We start from the raw sequence: 23,683 nt of genomic DNA, 5'->3' as shown, positions 1-23,683 counted from the left end.
AGACCTACACACACACACCTACACTAGGCTCCTCACTGGCGAAAACACTGTTTGTTGCTACGGGTTACTAATGGATACTCAGTTAGCTTGCTTTGGATTTTGATGCAACTATCTTGTTCTTCCCTCTCTGCCAAGTGTGCCTGAGACATAGTAACCGCATGATGTGTGTGTGACATAAATGTAGAAAGAAACTAATGCACCACTGGGACTCAGGAACATCTGGACACTGGACAAAATGTGTTCATTAATTATAGATGTTTACTGGCATACAAGCTACTAATTACAACAGACAGTCAATAACTAGGCCACTCAGTGTTATTGGAGAGAAAAAGTAACCCTTCTATCTGTACACAACAACTAAGTACTGTACTGACACTGTGGTTGGGTCATTGGCCATGGCATTGGGCAGGTACAGTATATAGTGGTATGGGCAATAGGTTGTAGACCTATAACACTTTGTCCTCCAGTGAATGCTGATTATCTGGTTCATCCATATCGCGTTCAACGGGGAACATTCGTTGCAGGATACTTAATATTTCTTAATTTCTTCCGTCATACCACTTGGTGGATTTCGGATTCCTATTGAATCATATTGCAGTGTGGGAGGAGCTGAAGTGGAGGAAGTCGCTCTACAGCAGTTTGGGTAATGTTCCTTCAGATTCAGTTGTGAAAACGAATCTGACCGCAACCCGCGCTGTGTTTTTCAGAGAGAGCGTCGCACGTTTCCGAGCGCAGAAAGAAGAAGTAGCGGGTTTGACTGAGGACGGAGGTTTTGCGGAGCAGCGTTTTAAACTGCCTATAAAGACTAAACTCTGATTTCACCGGTGTGAAAACGAGCAGTATGCATTCGGACTGCAGGCTGCTATGGGCAGAGCGGTAATGGTGGGCAGGGGACCGACAGAGGCCGGGCTTTTCTTCCTGTCGACTCTCATCATCCTCACCGCCAGAAGCAGTCGAGCGCAGAAAGGTTGGTGTCGGTCGGTGCCACTTAATGTAACCATGTGTAATACAAGTGTACACTGGACACATATAGACAGTACCACATTCGCTTTGACGCAGTGTTAGTATGAAGTGTGTCTGCTTTGTTGCATTCCGGATAGCCAGCGGCAGAGATTATGCTGCTGCGCCTCAACAAGGTTGAGAAGAGCGGATCGCTAGATAGCCTACCTTACATGGCTCGACTGCTTCCTTCTCTCCCAAATATGTAGCCAGAATCACAGACTGCAAAAGTTGCTCTTTTCTCCGAGTAGTTTGGTAGTCATTAGAATTGGTTAAGTGTTTAGCCTAGATATAAAGGACAGGCAGTGCAAAATAAACAATAGTAATTTGTGGGCAGGATTTCAGCTGATAAAAGAGAATACACCATTTGGTCAAATTCTAACGGAGGGGGAGGGGTTGAAGTGGTAGAGAGGTAAACAGCCTCAGCGTCTCTTGGCGGTACGGGTAGGCTAGTAACGAGTTAAATAACAACAGTCTATCTAACCCCACAACCTTGGTTCAGAAACTTATCTCTTCTCAAATTTTCACTTGGACATTTGGGACATTTTTTAAAACGTATTTTGTAAACATTGGTGGCAGAGTACCGCATTTGGTTGGTAAACTAATCAAACGCTGCTTCTCTAGGTCAGGAGGGGTGGGGAGGTCGCTGTGTTTAGATCCACAGAAAACACGGCACTTCGATACAACTATGATTTTCTTTTTTTTTTTTTTTGGGGGGGTAGCAGGTTATGAGAATTAACATAGCAGGTAGGATAATTTAGTTCGAGGTTAGGAAAAAAGGTTTAGGGTGAGCGAAAGTATTATCCTAAACTGCTACGAAAACACATGTATCGAAGGGAGTCCAGTTGTTGTCAAGTTCATCTGAATAATATGTCAGTTACGTTACATGACACCAGCCCAGCCGTGGATCCACTCAGCCCATGACGCACAACTGTCCACTGATATCTCTTTTCCGAAAACTAGCCCTAGCCTATTCCACTATAGCTCTAGTCTTTACCTCTCAGTTTTCGCACATCTGTAAAGTGTACCAATATGGGGTGGATTCCACCTAGCTTGACTTTAAATGGATTAAAGGACAGACTACTTGGTCGAATCAGGCCTCTGACTGGGCCTAGTACAGTATAGGCCAGGGTCAAGCCAAAAACCACGGTCAGGATTGACTTAAACCGGCTGCAATGGATTTGTTCACTAGAACTCCTTTGGAATCCTCTAAACTAAACCGTGATGGTAAAATCCTTACACTCACCCTCTCCTGTCCAAACTACTGGTGTGTCAAAGTCTGAACATGTCTATCCCACTGATATTTCTAACTCTAGATTTATCCATAATGTGTAGTTGTAACACAACCCTTATGTGCATATACATCCACCCATTATGTGTGGGTAGGAACAGTACATGTATGTCTCCCCTAAGTCACTCGGTGTGTGTGTGTACAGGTGATGGTTGTGGCCCCAGTGTGTTGGGCCCTAGCAGTGGGACCTTGTCCTCTCTGGGTTACCCCGGGACTTACCCCAACCACACGGTGTGTGAGTGGGAGATCAGTGTGCCGCAGGGCCGGAGGATACACTTCCGCTTCGCTGACCTGGACATAGAGGACAACAACTGTCAGGTCAACTACCTCAGAATCTACGACGGTGTAGGACCCCAGAGGACCCAGATAGGTGAGAGAGGGATAGGATGGGGAATGGCTGAAATGTACATCATCAATCAACATAAATGTCTGTACCACTATCTGAATGTAGATAATAACCACTACATCAGAGTGCAAGATTAAGTAACTTACCCCTCTCCTCCTGACCCCCAGTGAAGTTCTGTGGTCTGGGTCTGAAGGTTCCGGAGCTCATCCAGTCCGGTGGGAACCGGGTCACCATCCAGTTCATGAGTGGAACTCACCGCAGTGGGCGGGGCTTCTCCCTGTCCTACTCCACCATAGAACACACAGGTACAATGGGTTGGGGTCTGAACTGCATCCTAGCTGTGAGGTGATCGTTCAAGCTGCTGCTGGTGTCCCAATCCTCAGATATGACAATGTCACCCATTATAGACTGCTGTGTTAATTCTTAGTTGAGATTACAATAGATTGTTTTACAGTAACATTGTGCCCCCATGGCCGAGGGAGTTGCCTAGGTAGCAGTGTGTGTTTGCATGATTGGGAGTCGCAGGGTCTCATGTGAGTCCTATTATAAATGCTTCTCTGCTCCCTCTTTTTTTCCCCATTCCTCCTCGTCTACTCTCTCTCCCTTTAGCTCATTTTCCTTACTGGATAAATAACTATTTTAAATGTATGAGACTGACTGTGTTGTCTGTAAGTGGTATCTCATGCTGCTCTCTCTGTCAGTGTGTGTGAGATGTATGGAGTGAATTCCGTTACAGGGAGATGTGATCTGCCGTAACATGATAGACATGGAGAATGCCTGGGGAGTATTACAGCTGGCATTTATCTCCACATAACCGTGTGTGTGTGTTTTAATACTGGAGTTCTATATCTAGAGATACTGCAGCTCTGTGTGTGTGTTCATCATGCATGTGTACATGTGAGCTTGCAATGTGTGGATGTGTTTTGTGTGTCTTTATGTGAATGTGTGTGAGAGAGAAATAGAGAGAGGGTATAAGAAAAGGTGAGATGGGATGTGAGTAGAGAAGGAAGTTAAAGGAGCGTTTTGGTCGAGGGCAGATGGAAGGACAGGGATGTTCAATCTGAAACAACTGTATATAGTGCGCTTCACATTTAAAGGTAATTTCCAATTGAGGCGACATCTGCATTGTTTACCTTGAATGCGATCTCCTGCGAACGGGGTAACATTGCCTTTAAGGCGTTTACAGACGGGCCGCAGGAAGCGGCGAAGGTCGCATAGACTTCAATGGGAGTAGGGTGGTGAGCGACAAAATGTCTGCAGTTTTGTAAGCTGCTCGGTCCCGTGGATGGTGCTGATGGCTCAGCGCTTGAGGCGCCAAAAGATTAAATTAGCTGAAGTCTTGAGCGGCTGCCGCGCATGGTTGACAAATGAGCGTAGTTTACCTTGTCAACCAATCAAACAATGTTTTAATGACAACATTGGAGTTGACAAGGGAAAGTTGTCCAACTGAATGTATTCAACTGAAATGTGTCTTCTGCATTTAACCCAACCCCTCTGAATCAGAGATGTGCGGGGGGCTGCCTTAATCAACATCCACGTCTTCAGCGCCCGGGGCACAGTGGGTTAACTGCCTTGCTCAGACAGAACTACAGATTTTTACCTTGTCAGCTTTGGGATTTGATCCAGTAACCTTCTGGTTACTGATCCAATGCTCTAACCACTAGACTACTTGCCGACAACAACTGGGGTCGCTGTTCTGGAGAGGTAGGTGGGTTTTCTCACGGTTAAATTGTCGATTACTGCAGCCCGTCTCTAAGCGCCTTTAAAATCTGCATTGTCTCTAAGCGTGATCGGATTGAATCCCAGCCTTAATGATGAGGTGTGCTGTTGCAGTGAGAGTGTTGGGAACAGTGTGTACATATCCAGAACCCTTAGATGAAGCCCAACCTGTCCCAGTGTGGCTGGGCTTCGTCACACAGCACTCCAAAGAGCTGTACATCTCTGCAGACTAGAGTGGCACAGACTGTGTGTGTGTGTGTGTGTGTGTGCGCGCTGAGAGCCATTAGCGCTGTCCACTGCAGATCCAGTGTGTGGTCACACTTCTGTTGTGTCAGGAGTCTGTTTACATCGGCAGTCTCCCTGGAGTACTGTGGGGAGGGAAGAGATGAAGGAGAGATATATGGGAAAGGAAGATGGAGGAAACTAAAGGGGGATGCAGGGGGGGGTGGAGAGAGAGATGAGGGAGATACAAAGAGAGAACAAAGCTTTTATCCACATCCTCTGAAAGAAGGAAATCAAATTACTGAGGAGAGAGGAAGAGATGGGGTGAAAGACAGATGGATATGTTATTACACATTCATATGTTGGAGAGCGTTATCATCCTCAGTGACTGGATGGGGATTTCTAACCTTGTGGGCATCCCTTCAGTGTTTTTTCTTTTTTTTTAAATGACCATGTCTCCCGTTACAGCACACTGTGTGTGTGTGTGTCGGTCCCTCTGCGTGTCTGTTCTGCTTGTGTCCAAATTTCCACACGACTTGCGCTGTAGTGTCACAATACCTGGTACTCTTGCCTATGCCGCTTGTCCCATCTGGACAAGACGAATACATATGTAAGAATGCAGTTCATTGACTATGGCAGTTCTACAAGCTTGCCCTGGTTCTCAACCCCACCCTGTGCAATTGGGTCCTGGACTTTCTGACGGGCTGCCCCCAGGTGGTGAAGGTAGGAAACAACATCTTCGCTGATCCTCAACACTGGGGCCCCACAAGGGTGCGTGCTCAGACCCTCCTGTACTCCCTGTTCACCAATGACTGCGTGGTCATGCACGCCTCTAACTCAATCATCACATTTGCAGACAACACAGCAGTAGTGCGTTTGATTACCTACAACGACGAGACGGCCTACAGGAAGGAGGTGAGGGCACTCTGAGTGTGGTGTCAGGAAAACAACCTCTCACTCAACGTCAACAAAACAAAGGAGATGATCATGGACTTCAAGAAACAGCAGAGGGAGCAACCCCCTATCCACATCAACGGGACAGTAGTGGAGATGGTGGAAAGTTAAGTTCCTCAATCTACACATCACGGACGCACAAACTGAAATAGTCCACCCACACAGAGTGTGGTGAAGAAGGTGCAACAGCGCCTCTTCAACCTCAGGAGGCAGATGAAATTTGGCTTGTCACCTAAAACCCTCACAAACTCTTACAGAGGCACAATTGAGAGCATCCTGTCGGGCTGTTTCACTGCCTGGTACGGCAACTGCACCACCTTCAAGTGCAAGGCTCTCCAGAGGGTGGTGTGGTCTACACAACGCATCACCGGGGACAAACTACCTGCCCTCCAGGACACCTACAGCACCAGCTGTCACAGTAAGGCCAAAAAGATAATCAAGGACAACAACCAACCGAGCCACTGCCTGTTCACCCCGCTCCATCCAGAAGTCGAGGTCAGTACAGGTGCAACAAAGCTGGGACCGAGAGACTGAAAACAGCTTCTATCTCAAGGCCATCAGACTGCCATCACTAACACAGAGAGGCTGCTGTCTACATACAGTCTCAAATCATTGGCCACTTTAATAATTGGATCACTAGTCACTTTAATGACACTTACATTTTTTAAATTTAACCTATAACCAGGTAGGCTAGTTAAAAACAAGTTCTCATTTGCAACTGTGACCTGGCCAAGATAAAGCAAAGCAGTTCAACACATACAGCAACACAGTTACACATGGAATAAACAAACATACAATCAATAATATAGTTGTAAAATCTATACACAGCATGTGCAAATGAGGTAGGATAACAGAGGTAAGGCAATACATAGGCCATAGTGGCAAAATAATTACAATATAGCAATTCAACACTGGAATGGTAGGATGAATGTTCAAGTTGAGATACTGAGCAAGACAAATAAATACCGTATGGCGATGAGGTAGATTGGACGGGCTATTACAGATGAGCTATGTACAGGTGCAGTGATCTGTGAGCTGCTCTGACAGCTGGTGCTTAAAGCTAGTGATGGAGGTAAGTCTCCAGCTTCAGAGATTTTTGCAGTTCGTTCCAGTTATTGGCAGCAGAGAACTGGAAGGAGAGGCGGCCAAAGGAAGAATTGGGGGTGACAAGTAAGATATACCTGCTGGAGCGCGTGCTACGGGTGGGTGCTGCTATGGTGACCAGTGAGCTGAGATAAGGCGGGGCTTTACCTAGCAAAGACTTATAGATGACCTGGAGCCAGTGGGTTTGGCGAAGAGTGAAGCGAGGGCCAGCCAACGAGAGCATACAGGTCGCAGTAGTGGGTAGTATATGGGGCTTTGGTGACAAAACGGATGGCACTGTGATAGACTGCATTGTTGAGTAGCGTGTTGGAGGCTATTTTGTAAATGACATCACCGAAATCGAGGATCGGTAGGATGGTCAGTTTTACGTGGGTATGTTTGGCAGCATGAGTGAAGGATGCTTTGTTGCGAAATAGGAAGCTGATTCTAGATTTAATTTTGGATTGGAGATGTTTAATGTGAGTCTGGAAGGAGAGTTTACAGTCTAACCAGACACCTAGGTAGTTGTCCACATATTCTAAGTCAGAACCGTCCAGAGTAGTGATGCTGGAGGTGCGGGCAGTGATCGGTTGAAGAGCATGCATTTAGTTTTACTTGCATTTAAGAGCAGTTGGAGGCCACGGAAGGACAGTTGTGTGGCATTGAAGTTCATCTGGAGGTTAGTTAACACAGAGTCCAACGAAGGGCCAGAGGTATACAGAATGGTGTCGTCTGCGTAGAGGTGGATCAGGGAATCACCAGCAGCGAGAGTGACATCATTAGTGTATACAGAGAAGAGAGTCGTCCCGAGAATTGAACCCTGTGGCACCCCCATAGAGACTGCCAGAGGTCCGGACAACAGGCCCTCCGATTTGACATACTGAACTCTATCAGAGAAGTAATTGGTGAACCAAGCGAGGCAATCATTTGAGAAACCAAGGCTGTTGAGTCTGCCAATAAGAATGTTGTGATTGACAGAGTCGAAAGCCTTGGCCAGGTCGATGAATACAGCTAAATAGTGTTGTCTCTTATCGATGGCGGTTATGATATCGTTTAGGACCTTGAGCATGCCTGAGGTGCACCCATGACCAGCTCTGAAACCAGATTGCATAGCGGAGAAGGTATGGTGAGATTCAAAATGGTCGGTAATCTGTTTTTGGCTTTCAAAGACCTTAGAAAGGCAGGGTAGAATAAATATAGGTCTGTAGCAGTTTGGGTCTAGAATGTCTCCCCCTTTGAAGAGGGGGATGACCACGGCAGCTTTCCAATCTGGGAATCTCATACAATATGAAAGAGAGGTTGAACAGGCTAGTAATAGGGGTTACAACAATTTCTGCAGATAATTTTAGAAAGAGAGGGTCCAGATGGTCTAGCCCGGCTGATTTATAGGGGTCCAGATTTTACAGCTCTTTCAGAACATCAGCTATTTGGGTGAAGGAGAAGTGGGAGAGGTTTGGGCGAGTTGCTGTGGGGAGCGGAGGGCTGTTGACCGGGGTAGGGGTAGCCAGGTGGAAAGCATGGCCAGCCATAGTAAAATGCTTATTGAAATTCTCAATTTATCAGTAGCAAGCGGCAACGGTGAGAGACTTGTTTCTGGAAAGGTGAATTTTTAGAAGTAGAAGCTCAAATTGTTTTGGGACAGACCGGGATAGTAAGACATAACTCTGCAGGCTATCTCTGTAGTAGATTGCAACACCGCCCCCTTTGGCAGTTCTATCTTGGCGGAAAAATGTTATAGTTAGTGATGGAAATGTCAGGGTTTTTGGTGGTTTTCCTAAGCCAGGATTCAGACACTGCTAAGACATTTGGGCTGGCAGAATGTGCTAAAGCAGTGAATAAAGTAAACTTAGGGAGTAGGCTTCTAATGTTAACATGCATGAAACCAAGGCTTTTACAGTTACAGAAGTCAACAAATGAGAGCACCTGGGGAGTAGGAGTGGAGCTAGGCACTGCAGGTCCTGGATTAACCTCTACATCACCAGAGGAGAAGTAGGATAAGGGTACGGCTAAAGGCTATACGAACTGGCCGTCTAGCACGTTCGGAACAGAGAGTAAAGGGAGCAGGTTTATGGGCACGATAGCATAGATTCATGGCATAGTGTACAGACAAAAGTAAGGTAGGATGTGAGTACATTGGAGGTAAATCTAGGCATTGAGTAATGATGAGAGAGATATAATCTCTAGAGACGTTTAAACCAGGTGATGTCATCGCATATGTGGGAGGTGGAACAACATGGTTGGTTAAGGCATATTTAGCAGGGCTAGAGGCTCTACAGTGAAACAAGACAGTAATTACTAACCAAGACAGTAATGGACAAGGCATATTGATATTAGGGAGAGGAATGCATAGCCAAATGATCATGTGGGTCCAGTGGGTGGTTGGGCTGACTGGGGACACGGCGATTCAGGCAGTTAGCAGGCCGGAGCTAGCAAGCTACCATAAGGGCCTTAGATGGACGTTGCAACGGGGGAAAGTCTGTTTTTGCCTCCTTGTGCGGTGACGTTGTGTAATTAGTAGGGTTCCAAGTATCAGAGGGATCCAAGTCCAATTGGCAAAATGGGTATAGTGGTCCAAGAAACTGGCCGATGGATCAGCTAACAGTCCAATATGCTCTAGGTAGCTGCTGTTAGTAGAATGGGCCTTCAGGGGACGTCGCGCCTGAGTGGCCAGTTGGTATCCTCGGGCAGATTATGTCGGTATTCCAGTCGTGAAGTATCGGCGGGGTTCCATGCCCCGTACCGGCAGTAGAAGGGGTCCGGATGTTGTAGCCGAGGAGTGGGCTTCAGGAGTAGCCCAGGAGCCCTAGCCGGGAGATGGGTCTAGCATGGGCTAGCTCCAGGCTAGTTGGTGCTAGCTCCGGGATGGAAACGTTAGCCAAGAGTAGTCAACCCGGGTTGCGGTTAGCTACCTGTGATGATCCAGATGAAAAGGTTCAGAGTTTGCGGTAGGAATCCAGGGATATGGAGAGAGAGAAATAGGTCCGGTATGCTCTGGTTTGAAATGTGTTGTACGAACTGGCGAGAGCTTTCCGAGCAAAAGGTTAGCTGATGACTGCTAGGAGTGGTTAGCTGACTACTGACTGATAGCTGATAGCTAGATACAGTGGGGCAAAAAAGTATTTAGTCACCACCAATTGTGCAAGTTCTCCCACTTAACAAGATGAGAGGCCTGTAATTTTCATCATAGGTACACTTCAACTACTACAGACAAAATGAGAAAGAAAATCACATTGTAGGATTTTTAATGAATTTATTTGCAAATTATGGTGGAAAATAAGTATTTGGTCAATAACAAAAGTTTATCTCAATACTTTGTTATATACCCTTTGTTGCCAATGACAGAGGTCAAACGTTTTCTGTAAGTCTTCACAAGATTTTCACACACTGTTGCTGGTATTTTGGCCCATTCCTCCATGCAGATCTCCTCTAGAGCAGTGATGTTTTGGGGCTGTTGCTGGGCAACACAGACTTTCAACTCCCTCCAAAGATTTTCTGTGGGGTTGAGATCTGGAGACTGGCTAGGCCACTCCAGGACCTTGAAATGCATCTTACGAAGCCACTCCTTTGTTGCCCGGGCGGTGTGTTTGGGATCATTGTCATGCTGAAAGACCCAGCCACGTTTCATCTTCAATGCCCTTGCTGATGGAAGGAGGTTTTCACTCAATCTCACGATACATGGCCCCTTTCATTCTTTCCTTTACACGGATCAGTCGTCCTGGTCCCTTTGCAGAAAAACAGCCCCAAAGCATGATGTTTCCACCCCCATGCTTCACAGTAGGTATGGTGTTCTTTGGATGCAACTCAGCATTCTTTGTCCTCCAAACACGACAAGTTGAGTTTTTACCAAAAAGTTATATTTTGGTTTCATCTGACCATATGACATTCTCCCAATCTTCTTCTGGATCATCCAAATGCTCTCTAGCAAACTTCAGACGGGCCTGGACATGTACTGGCTTAAGCAGGGGGACACGTCTTGCACTGCAGGATTTGAGTCCCTGGCGGCGTAGTGTGTTACTGATGGTAGGCTTTGTTACTTTGGTCCCAGCTCTCTGCAGGTCATTCACTAGGTCCCCCGTGTGGTTCTGGGATTTTTGCTCATCGTTCTTGTGATCATTTTGACCCCACGGGGTGAGATCTTGCGTGGAGCCCCAGATCGAGGGAGATTATCAGTGGTCTTATATGTCTTCCATTTCCTAATAATTGCTCCCACAGTTTATTTCTTCAAACCAAGCTGCTTACCTATTGCAGATTCAGTCTTCCCAGCCTGGTGCAGGTCTACAATTTTGTTTCTGGTGTCCTTTGACAGCTTTTTGGTCTTGGCCACAGTGGAGTTTGGAGTGTGACTGTTTGAGGTTGTGGGGACAGGTGTCTTTTATACTGATAACAAGTTCAAACAGGTGCAATTAATACAGGTAATGAGTGGAGGACAGAGGAGCCTCTTAAAGAAGAAGTTACAGGTCTGTGAGAGCCAGAAATCTTGCTTGTTTGTAGGTGACCAAATACTTATTTTCCACCATAATTTGCAAATAAATTCATTAAAAATCCTACAATGTGATTTTCTGGATTTTCTTTCTTCTCATTTTGTCTGTCATAGTTGAAGTGTACCTATGATGAACATTACAGGCCTCTCCATCTTTTTAAGTGGGAGAACTTGCACAATTGGTGGCTGACTAAATAAATACTTTTTAGCTTCAGTTGAGGTATTCCAGTTCGGAGATAAATATAAATACTTTAGAAAAAAAACAGATCCACACCACATTGGGTGAGGCAGGAGAGTATTTTGAAGTTGAGGTTTAGGAAAAATATTAAAAAGAATGCGAAGAATAAGGTACAAAAAGATAAATGCATGGGACGAGACAAAGACGGCTGACTGCTACGCCATCTTGGATTGTGTTTATATATCTTACATTACTCATCTTATATATATCTGTATTTTATACCATCTATTGTGGAATTGTCAGATTACTTGTTAGATATTACTGCACTGTTGGAACAAGAAGCGCAAGCATTTTGCGACACTCGCATTAACCTCTGATAACCATGTTTATGTGACCAATACAATTTGATTTACTCTTGTCCAGGATCTTGGAAAGCTACCAACTCAGGTCCAGGATTAGTTTCAGCCAGGGTTTGTTTGCATTTCACAAATGCTTTATAGGGAGGATCAGGGTGCCAAACACTCCAGGATCCAGATCATATGGGGATGTACGAAAACGCCCTTAATCTATATATGTCTTTGTCACAGAAAATGGATGATTTACAGTATGGATGAGATGGAGGTCATTACCACTGAATATATTAAGAGGGACATTTTTGGTGTGCCACAGAATTTGTTATCCCATCAAGGTGTGCGACCCTTCAAAAAAGGTTGGGAACCGGGGCCTCCCGGGTGGCGCAGTGGTCTAGGGCAGTGCTAGCTGTGCCACCAGAGACTCTGTCGTAACCGGCCGCAACCGGGAGGTCCGTGGGGCGACGCACAATTGGCCTAGCGTCTTCTGGGTTAGGGAGGGTTTGGCTGGTAGGGATTTCCTTGTCTCATTGCGCAGTGTGTGCTAACCAGGTCGCTGGGTGCACGGTGTTTCCTCTGACACATTGGTGCGGCCGGCTTCCGGGTTGGATGCGCGCTGTGTTAAGGAGCAGTGCGGCTTGGTTGGGTTGTGTTTCGGAGGACGCATGGCTTTTGACCTTCGTCTCTCCCGAGCCCGTACGGGAGTTGTAGCGATGAGACAAGATAGTAACTACTAACAATTGGATACCACGAAAAGGGGGTAAAATAAAAAATATATTTAAAAAAGGTTGGGAACCACTAAGAGCCTGTTGAAAAATATTCTTCAATGGTAGGATGCGTATACCTAATCTAATCTGAGCTAAATATGAATTTTAAAAATCTATGTAATTTTCTGGCGTTCCTTAAATTCAGTTTGGTGCCTAACTTCTTGGGGCAAACCGTGTGGTGTCACGATTACTGCTTGGTATCGTGATACTTGGCCTGGTATCACGTTCTCTGAAAATAGGCCCACTTTCTTACAGATTTCTTTGCATGTTTTGGACCTTCACCAGTTTGCATCCCTGTTTGTAGATCTGATCACCTGTCTCGACAAAGGAATCCACTTCACTGAGGCAGAGTTTACAAGATACTGTCCTGCAGGATGTATGACCTCTGTTGGGGAGATTGCTGGGACCGTTCCCCACGGCTACAGAGACGTGAGTATATGCTGAGTACTCAGGGAATGGTGTGTGTTTTTGGATGTGCATGAGTGGTGCTGGGTAATGAGTGATGAGCAAGTCAATAAAATAGAGACAGACTGGGTAGGAACTGTGCACGTGTGTGCATCTTTGTGTGTGTGTGTAAATGTGTGCATTTGTGTGGTATTTGTGTCAGTGTTAGTCATTGTGGAGGGCACAAAGTTCCCAGGTGATTCACACTGCCCTATACCCCCCTCCACCAACTCAGTCTGTCTTTGTCCTGCTCACCACTCAGTAGTACCCACCACCACTGCCACTACCCCACAGGAACTAACTGGCCACACACACAGTCATGACTCACTTCATGGCTATGTTCCCCTCTCTCTCTCTCATTCTATATCTCTTTTACTCTCTCTTCTAATCTCTCTTTTTCCTATCTCATTCACTCTCTCTTTCCCCTGCTGGACCTTGTCTGTCCTAACCCCCCTCACAAAGTTCTTTGTAAACAGAGCCTCTCTCAGCATATGCACATCCCAGGCTGATGACCTCACAATACCCCGGCTGTGTCTGAGGTCATGTGGGCTGAGTGAGTCTGCGGATGATGACCTCATGCCTGGGCGGGTCGGGGGGCCATGGGGGGGCGGGAGGGCTAGATTTGGGGTTGTGGGTGTTATCGAAGTTTGGGGCCCAGGGGTGGCTCAAATCAAATCCAACTTTATTTGTCACATGCGCAGAATATAGGTGCAGACCTTACCGTGAAATGCTTACTTACAAGCCCTAACCAACAAAGCAGTTCAAAAAATAGTTAAGAAAATATTTACCAAATAAACAAAAGTAAAAAAGTAACACAATAACGAGGCTATATACAATGTGCTGGGGTACAGGTTAGTCGAGGTAATTTGTACATGTAGGTAGGGATAAAGTGACCATGCATAGATAATAAACAGCGAGCGGCAGCAGTGTAAAAACAAATGGAGAGGGTCAATGTAAATAGTCCGGTGGCCATTTGATTAATTATTAATTGTTCAGCAGTCTTATGGCTTGGGGGCAGAAGCTGTTAAGGAGCCTTTTGGTCCTAGACTTGGCGCTCCGAGGCACAGTGGAGGGCAAGAGAGTGTGTGTGTATGTATGTGTGTCAGGGGGTGTCTCTGAGTCATAGGGGAGGAGACGGGGGTTTGGGGGTGGTGAGCTAATTGTTTGGCCGAAGGAACAGCTTCTAATCCAGTCCATCTGGTGGAGAGTGCTGAGCAGACTGGTGTGTGCGTGTGCATGTGAGCGTGCCTATGTGGTGTGTACATGCGTGCAGGCGTACGTTTGTACCTGGTGGTGTGGTATGTGTGTGTTTCTGAGCTTGTGTAAGCGGTGTTGCAGATTGCATAGCAGAACAGGATTCCTGGTTCTCCATGTTCAGCCAAACAGAGCTGTACGGGGTTACAACCCGAGTCAGTCTGACTTTGGTTTCTATGGCGCGTTGCCATCTGCTGCTCATTGGACCACACCAAAAGTCACATGGGGGTCAGTGCAACCCACCCATCTCTGAACCTCTACTTTACTCTCTCACACTGTCAACTTTTCAGTAGGAATTTGTTTCTCTCTCTTGCTCTAACAGTTCTCGTACCTTCTCCCATACCTTTGGATTGGTGTGTGAGGTGTTGTAACGAGTGAGAAGGTTTATGTATGTGTGCCTGCATTATGTGAGTGTGTGTGTGTGAAAGCGGTCAGTGCGCTGAGTTGCTGGGTGTGGTGGTTTGGAGCAGTGCAGTGTGTTTGTGTTAGTGGTTTGGTGGGGTGCTGCTTCGGATGTGGTGTGTTACTGGGATGTTGTAGAGCTGTGAGGGCAAGTGTTCAGTGCCTGTGGGTACCTCGACTATGTGGTTAAAGTCTATGCGTGTGTGAATGTGTAGAACGTGTCTATGATTGCATAGTGTGTGTGTGTGTCACAACACGGTGCCTTTGGTGTTACCCACTGTCCTGTCAGCTGTGAAACCCCATGTGGGGCCTTTCCAGGAAAACCCTCCTACTTCACTCACGCAGCTGCCCACTGCTGGGAACTGTGGTCTCACTAAATGTGTGTTCAGTAGTGTGTGTACGTGTTTTGCCAATACATGAATGAATAGATCAATTTGATGACATCAGCAAATGACTGCGTTAGTTACTTGAAAGCTAAGGGAATGCTTGAAGAAGAGAGAAATGTTTAAACAATCCATCTTTTTCAGTGATCTTTATATGGTATTAACTCACGGAAGGAGGGAAGGAGTTAAGGAAGGATGTATATCAAAGTCAAATAAAACATTTTTATGAAGCCCGTCTTACATCAGCTGATGTCACAAAGTGCTGTACAGAAACCCAGCCTCAAACCCCAAACAGCAAGCAGTGCAGGTGTAGAAGCACAGAGACTAGGAAAAACTCCCTAGAAAGGAAGAAACCTAGAGAGGAACCAGACTCTGAGGGGTGGCCAGTCCTCTTCTGAATGTGCCGGGTGGAGATTGTAAGCTTAAAGTAAGGCCAGATTGTTCTTCAAGATGTTCAAATGTTCATAGATGACCAGAGTGGTTGTGGAGAGTGCAACAGGTCAGTAACTCAGAAGTAAATCATAGCTGAGCATTCAGAGGACAAGACGGCAGGTGCGGTAGAGAGAGTTTGCCAAAGCACAGCTTTCACACCACTAGAAGGATATCAACAGACCACCAACTTACTACCCTGAGGCAAAGCTGAGTATAGCCCACAAATATCTCCTCCACCACACAAACCCAAGGGGGCGCAAAACCGGACAGGAAGATCAAGGCAGTGTCGCATCCCTCCTAGCGACGGCATGGAAGAGCACTTGTAAGCCAGTGACTCAGCCACCGTAATAGGATCAGAGGCAGAGAATCCCAGTGGAGAGAGGTGAGCCGGCCAGGCAGATACAGCAAGGGCGCTTCTTCTCCCCAGTGCCTTAACTTTCAGCTTCGCACCCCTGGGCCAGACTACACTCAATCATAGGACCTACTGAAGAGATAAGTCTTCAGTAAAGACTTAAAGGTCTAGACCGAGTCTGCGTCTCTCACACTAGCTCTATAGGAGAAATCCTGGCCTCCAGCTGTTTGCTTAAAAATTCTAGGGACAATAAGGAGGCCTGTTTCTTGTGTAGGTATGTACGGCATGACCAAATCGGAGACATAGGTAGGAGCAAGCCCATGTAATGCTTTGTAGGTTAGCAGTAAAACCTTGAAAGCTGCTTAATTGTTCGCCAAAAAGTTTCAGATTTTTGCATTACGAAGATGGAAAAAAGCTGTCCTTGAAATAGTCTTGATATGTCAGGGTACAGAGTAACGAAGAGGTCCTATACAGTTTTATTTGAGACGACTATACAACCATCAAGATGGTCAGATCCAACAGCAGATCTCTTTGTTTCTTGGGACATAGAACTAGCGTCTCTGTTTTTTCTCAGTTTAAAAGTTTAAAAAATTGCCACCATCCTCTTCCTTATGTCTGAAACACAGGCTTCCAGGGTAGGCAATTTTGGAGCTTCAACCATGTTTCATCGAAATGTACAGCTGTGTATCGTCTGCATAACAGTGAATGTTGACATTGTGTTTCCGAATGACATCACCAATAGGTAGAATATATAGTGAAAACAATAGTGGTCCTAAAACGGAACCTTGAGGAACATTTGTCAGAGGATAAACCATTCACAGAGACAAACTAATATCTTTGTGACAGATAAGATCTAAACTCGGCAAGAACTTGTCCGTGTAGACTAGAGGTTGACCGATTTAATCGGCGTGGTCGATTTAGTTAGGGCCGATTTGGAAGTTTTCATAACCATTGGTAATCTGCCTTTTTGGATGCCGATTATGGACGATTACATTGCAATCTACGAGGAAACTGCATGGCAGGCTGACCACCTGTTACGTGAGTGCAGCGTCAAAAGGACCTTGAGGCTTGCAAGGAGCCACGGTAAGTTGCTAGCTAGCATTAAACTTATCTTATAAAAAACAATCAATCTTCACATAATCACTAGTTAACTACACATGGTTGATGATATTACTAGGTTAACTAGCATGTCCTGCGTTGAATATAATCAATGCGGTGCCTGTTAATTTATCAACGAATCACAGTCTACTTCAACTTCGCCAAACGGGTAATGATTTAACAAAAGCGCATTTGCGAAAAAAGCACAATCGTTGTACATATTTACCTAACCATAAACATCAATGCCTTTCTTAAAATCAGTACATAGAAGTATACATTTTTAAACCTGCATATTTAGTTAAAATAAATTAATGTTAGCAGGCAATATTAACTAGGGAAATTGTCACTTCTCTTGCGTTCAGTGCAAGCAGAGTCCGGGTATATGCAACAGGTTGGGCCGCCGGGCTTGTTGCGAACTGTGAACTAATTTGCCAGAATTTTACATAATTATGACATTGAAGGATGTGCAATGTAACAGAAATATTTAGACTTTTGATAAAATATGTAATGCTTACGTATTTCACTGATAAACATTTTGTTTTCGAAATGATAGTTTCTGTATTTGACCATGTTAATGACCAAAGGTTTGTATTTCTGTGTTTATTATACTTAATTCTATGATTTGATAGAGCAGTCTGGCTGAGCGGTGGTAGGCAGCAGCAGGCTCATAAGCATTCATTCAAACAGCACTTTACTCTGTTTGCCAGCAGCAATTAGCAATGCTTGAATGCACATCGCTGTTTATGACTTCAACCCTATCAACTCCCGAGATTAGGCTGGCAATACTAAAATGCCTATAAGAATATCCAATAGTCAAAGGTATATGAAATACAAATGGTATAGAGAGAAATAGTCATAATTCCTTTAACTGCAACATATAACTTCTTAACTGGGAATATTGAACCACCAGCTTTCATATGTTCTTAGCAAGGAACTTAAACGTTAGCTTTTTTACATGGCACATATTGCTCTTTTACTTTCTTCTCCAACAACTGGGTGTTTGCATTATTTAAACCAAATTGAACATGTTTCATTATTTATTTGAGACTAAATAGATTCTATTTATGTATTATATTAACAATAAAAGTGTTCAATTGTTCATTCAGTATGGTCATTATTACACATATATTTCTAAAAATCGACCTATTTTTAATCGGTATTGGCTTTTTTGGGCTTCCAATAATCGGTAATCGGTTGAAAAATCATAATCGGTCGACCAATTAGGGTTTCCAATCTCTCCAAAAGAATGTGGTGTCAGAAGCAGCACTAAGGTCTAGGAGCATGAGGACAGATGCAGAGCCTTTGATGCCATTAAAAGGTAATTTACCACCTTCACTTCATAGATAGATAGCTATTAAAACAGGCCTTGGATCAGAGTTTTCTTCTTTTTTTTTTCATGCTACTCAGGGTTCCCCCTGCCGGGAAGTGACATCATCGTGCCGACTCATCCTGTTAGCGGTGGAGCTGAGGTCTGGGAACTGAGAGCTGTTCTTTGTGATCTATCTCACTGTAAAATCTTATACAAGCCATTACTGTCACTCACTGGGATATATGGCCTCTCAGTTAACAGTGGAACAATCCTAACCACCGACTGACCGCTCCCCCCCTCTCCCCATCTGTCTCTCTCCTCTCTCGATGTCACGCTCTTATCTCCCCCTCTCATCATCCCTCTTTCTCCCTCCAGTGTTTGAACCCTTTTCTTACAGCAGTGAGGATTCAATTGACATAAAGTCATTTGATGATGTTCATACATAACAATTCACATTTCTAAACACTTGGATAGATCATAATGAATATCTCATTCTCCCTCCTCTAGTCATCTCCAGTGTGTCTAGCAGCCATCCATGCAGGTGTGGTGTCTAACTCTGTGGGCGGTCAGATCAGTGTGGTCAACAGTAAGGGCATCCCTCACTACGATGGCTCACTGGCTAACAACGTCTCCTCCACTGTGTAAGTACTCCTGTCTGTCTGGGAGAATACATCTGCATTCTCTTCCCTTTCCATCTCTCTCCATCATTATGTCTCTCTTTCTCCAGTGGTCCCTTGTCCAACAGCCTCTTCACTTTCAAGACCAGTGGTGAGTTAAGCTACAATACAACAGACCATGATACCACAGCCACACATGCTTCTGTAACCTTTTCAACTATACTTGCCACCACAATCACCAAGACAGCCATGTGTCCTCCCACTTAAAATACACTCAGTTTCTCTCGCTCGCTCTCGCTCTCTCAGGTTGCTATGGGACACTGGGTCTAGAGTCGGGCGTTGTTAGGGACTCCCAGCTTTCTGCTTCCTCTGTGTGGGAATGGAGTGATGTGATTGGCCAGCCCAGCGAGTGGGCCCCATCCGGGGCCCGCCTTAAAAGGGTGGGGCTTCCCTGGGCGTCGGCTCACAGTGACCAGCAGCAGTGGCTACAGGTGGACCTGAAGAAGGAGAAGAGGATTACAGGCATCACCACTACAGGTTCCACCCTTCTGGAGTATCAGTTCTACGTGTCAGCCTATCGGGTCCTCTATAGCAACGATGGACAGTACTGGAGCACCTATCGGGAGGCAGATGCTACCCAGGACAAGGTGAACTAAACACTGCTCTCATCAATAACATTCAAGGGAAACTCCACTCAAAAATGATATTTTTGGCATTTTGCATCATCATGATGATGTGGCAGGTGATACTTTGCTTCTTGAAAGTCCAATATCTTGAAAACTTGACTGCTGATATGCCCAAAATGTTGGGACTGTATCAACAGTGGACTAATGAAAGAAATACCAAAAGATAGTTTTGAGTGAATTTTCCCTTTTAAGGAGAGAGGAAGCCACTTTAGACAAGAGTGGGGGGGGGTTTCTATGGCAACAGTGATTGATTGTGGTTGTTTTTAGCAGGAAACATGAGAGCTGACTGTGGTTGTTAAGTCCTGTGGTCACGCAGGACAGCATCTCATTAAAGATGGATGGAGATTGATTGAGTGGCTGTGTTAGTCAGGATCTGCTTTTTATCCTATATTTATACAGGAGATGATCTCACTAAGGTTAAAAATCTATTTTACGAGAGAAACCTGCCCCAAGAAGGTAGCAATCAAACATTTTGTTACAAACCATATATAATATTAACAATACAGTAGGCAAAGGCAAGATAACATGATATCATTTGGAAACATACTGTAGCTTCAATGTCTGTGTGTACTGAAGACGGTTTCTCTTTCCTAACAGAGTTTTCAAGGAAACACCAACTATCTCCAGGAAGTGCGCAATAACTTCATCCCACCAATCGAGGCGCGATATGTGAGGATGAGCCCCACCCAGTGGCACCAGCGAATTGCCCTTAAGTTTGAGCTGCTCGGATGCCAGTTCCATCAAGGTAACCAAACCAGCCAATCAGATGCAAGTCAGGAGTTTCGATTTTTTTTAATTTTTTTTACCCATTAGTCAATTAGATTTTCTTGTGGGCAGTCAAAGGTTTTCTTTTGGCATAGAGTGATTATAACTGTTCTGCCAATTCTCCCATTGGACAGCTAGGCCACGGATAAACCACCCCCCTCGTCCTCCCCCAGTGGCCACAGACACCCCCTCACTGTACGGCTTGACCACCCACACCCCTGAAATCAGAAACACCACCATGCCCCCACGCACCAGTAACGGTGAGGGAGGAAGGGAACAGATGGAGGGAAAATAGTTACAGTATCTAGTTGTGTTGATGATCGTGATTGGTTCACACTGGTTGTGTTGTGGTCATAGATGTGGCATTGGCAGCAGTGTTGGTGCCAGTGTTGGTCATGGTTCTGACCGCCCTCGTCTTGACCATGGTCTGTGCCTGGCACTGGAGAAACAGGTGATGATTAACTAGTAACAACTGAATACCCTTGCACTCAGTAGCTCCGAACAAAGCACATTTACATTTGAGTCATTTAGCAGACACTCTTATCTAGAGCGATGTACAGTTAGTGCATTCATCTTCAGATAGCTTGGTGAGACAACTACATATCACAGCTGTAGGAAGTACATTTTTCCAGAGTGAAGAACTTATCAGCAAAGTCAGTGCGTGTAGGAAAGCGCAATTTATTTGCGGGGTGGGGGGGGTGGTGTGACAGTTGTCTTATTTAAGATAGTCTTTGAAGACGTTTTGATGTTTTCAGAAAATGGGCAGGGACTCTGCTGTCCTAGCATCAGGACAGAGTATCACACTCTTTGATTTGCTCCTCTGTTCTCTTTTTCTCTCTCCTCAGGAAGAAGAGTTCAGAGGGGGCTTATGATTTACCTCATTGGGACCGTACAGGTAAACGCAACACTCTCTGTGTGTGTGTGTGTGTGTGTGTGTGTGTGTGTTTTTAATGTGTGTGTGTGTCTGTCCAGACTGGTGGAAGAGTATGAAGCAGTTCCTGCCGTCCAAGATGGCGGAGGGGGAGCAGTCAGTCCGCTACTGCAGCAGTGAAGTGGGCCGGCTCAGAGGAAGAGGGATCGCCCCTAGACTACAGGCCAAACCCGCAGGTATATACTCACACACACACACACACACACACACCGAACTGAGGGTTTATATGTGTAACACACCCTCTTCATCTCCTCCATTAGAATATGCCCAGCCCCTGGTGAGCGGTGTGGTGACATCACTAGGTCAGAGATCAACCTTCAAGCCAGAGGAAGGTTCTGACCACTGCTACACTGACCCTGACCTCTACGGTGCTCCTATGGCAGCAGACATCTACCACGCCTATGCTGAACCCCTGCCCGCCTCCGGTGCTGAGTACGCCACACCCATCGTGATTGACATTGCAAGCCACCTATCAGGGAGCTCCTTGCTGAGCCAGCCACCCACAGTCTCCAGCTTCATGGGCCATGGCCCTGCCTCCCTACTTACGCGGACAGACAGTGGGCAATCGGGTAGGTCAATGTACGACACGCCCAAGAGTACAGGACAGGCCACGCCCACTGAGGATCTAGCCTATCAGGTGCCTCAGAGCAGCTCTCAGAAGCCAGCGGGGCAGAGCTGAAGGGGTGGAGTGAGGACTGTGATTGGCCGTTACCATAAACCACATCCCCCATTGACAGAGAGAGGGGGATGTAAAACCTGGGTCTGAGTCTGTAAAAAACACACTGCCTTCAAGTTAGTTCACTTGGTATGTGAGTGTGTCTACACAGGAGTCTGTATGTACAGTATGTGTGTGTTTACATATACATGCGTGGCCGGAGAGTGCTAGCATAGTGCCATACCAGTCTTATCACTGAAACCACAAAGATGAATGTCTACATGAAAGAGGAGAGATGGAGAGCTCACTACTGTTTCAGACAGGCTTAATCCACTCTGTCAGTGTGTCTTCATTTTATGTTTAGTCAAACTGTGAGTTTATATTCCTTTCATGTGTCATTTTAAAAGTTAGATAATTCTCTGAAGATAGGTTCTCTGAAATGGTTGCCTTCGATAGAAAGGCAATGTTTCTACCACTAATGTGTTCTAATAGGTGACCTTTGGCCTTTATGCAAACACTATGTCATTTTTACTACGGTACGCTTTGATTGGAGGCTTTTAGATCTGTTAGTTCTCAAAATCAGATCTCTTAACTTTTGAATTTAACCAATCACCTTTGTACATACATCTAGAGTGAAATCCACACCAAAAACCTGTGCTCAAGTTACTCAAAATGATTTTATTTTATTTATTTTTCTTTCATAATTCCTGCTGAAAAGGACATACTCTCACTTGAATGTTCCCAACCATTATGGACAGCGGTGACGAATCCGCTTCCACGAGGAAGGCATCAAATAATGATGGTTGCACTGTTTTCATGGTTACACTGTTGTCATGGACACCTTGCCTCACGTGACACTGGTTGGTGACAGGTCAAAAAAAGACCCCATACACAAAGTTTAGGTGCCATTTGTGTTTGCCTGATTGGATTCACACACTGCCAGATTAGGACCAGTGACTTGAGGCAGAATCCGCTGTCATGGTGAGCCAAGAGAGGAGCTGCCCAACTGAAGGGCTGAGTTCTCTACAGAATGTCAGTGAGACTAAATGTTTCCTTGTGTTTTACTATTATGCATCATATAGCCATGCATGCAAATATGGCCACTGTCTGTAAGTTCACACAGAATCCAGAGGTTGTAGGATGTCTGTGTGTGCTAGTTAGAAGAAGCTAGAGTCCCCTCCAGCCAAACTCTGTCCCGGGGCCCACCCTGGGTGCAAGTTTTTTTTCTTTTCTAGCACCACACAGCAGGTTCAAATAATCTTTGGGACCAAGTTTGGGGAAACCCTGGTGTAGGTCACCTCGTCAGCCTTAAAGAGCTGTGTGTAGGTCATGGATCCTGTCAAAGATGGTCCGGAGAGGACACAACACTAGTGACCGGTCAGCATACTGAATATGTATCAATATGTACAGAAACACTTCAAATTCCAATATACAGTATGCGTGTGAATGTGCATCTGTGTCTGAATTACTCTCCTGTGTGTATTTCTTGGACATTGTTTGTCTTTTCTGTGTTGCTGTGTTTCGTGTGTGTGTGTGTGTGTGTACGTACGTGATGACTTTCCTTATTGTCTTTGTGCGAGTAGCTGTGTCTGTTGAATCTTTGTATGGCAGTCCTAAAGAGAGCATCTGTGTGAAGCTAGCTATGTTTGTATGTCTGTCCCTATGAGTGTACTGTATCTGTGTTTGATTAGTCATATCTATAGTAATGGATGTGAGGAGATCATTTGTCAGCTCACTCCGTCCTGAACACCAAATCTGATCCTGGACCAGTTTAACTTGTGTCGTTAAAGGTTAGGACATCAGTAAGGAAGGCTGGCCCTAGGTCAGTGTGCGTGTTTCTGTGAGTTCACAGATTGTACAAAGAGAAATAAAGACATTGAAAATAAGTAATGTTTTTTACAAAAGAGTTAATGCACAACACGTTCATTATGGTTGACGGTAAAAAAGTCATAAATGATTCCTTTAT

At 45.3% G+C, this 23,683-nt stretch overlaps 1 protein-coding gene across 1 annotated transcript; it reads left to right on the top strand.

The window, feature by feature from the left end:
- Nucleotides 1-616: 616 nt before the first annotated feature.
- LOC112225388 (discoidin, CUB and LCCL domain-containing protein 2) lies at nucleotides 617-23,603 on the top strand. The gene is made up of 13 exons (XM_024389319.2): nucleotides 617-967; nucleotides 2,436-2,660; nucleotides 2,804-2,941; nucleotides 12,694-12,818; nucleotides 18,571-18,704; nucleotides 18,791-18,831; nucleotides 18,987-19,327; nucleotides 19,964-20,111; nucleotides 20,266-20,391; nucleotides 20,489-20,582; nucleotides 20,977-21,026; nucleotides 21,104-21,238; nucleotides 21,323-23,603. Exons 1-13 carry the CDS (start codon nucleotides 865-867, stop codon nucleotides 21,739-21,741), a joined length of 2,079 nt encoding a protein of 692 aa, XP_024245087.1. The 5' UTR covers nucleotides 617-864; the 3' UTR covers nucleotides 21,742-23,603.
- The last annotated feature ends 80 nt before the right edge of the window (nucleotides 23,604-23,683 follow it).

The sequence above is a fragment of the Oncorhynchus tshawytscha genome, linkage group LG26, assembly GCF_018296145.1.
Source record: "Oncorhynchus tshawytscha isolate Ot180627B linkage group LG26, Otsh_v2.0, whole genome shotgun sequence".
NCBI classification, from domain to species: Eukaryota; Metazoa; Chordata; class Actinopteri; order Salmoniformes; family Salmonidae; genus Oncorhynchus; species Oncorhynchus tshawytscha.
The sequence above is the reverse complement of the archived record's forward strand: the minus strand, read 5'-3'. Positions and strand labels throughout refer to the sequence as shown.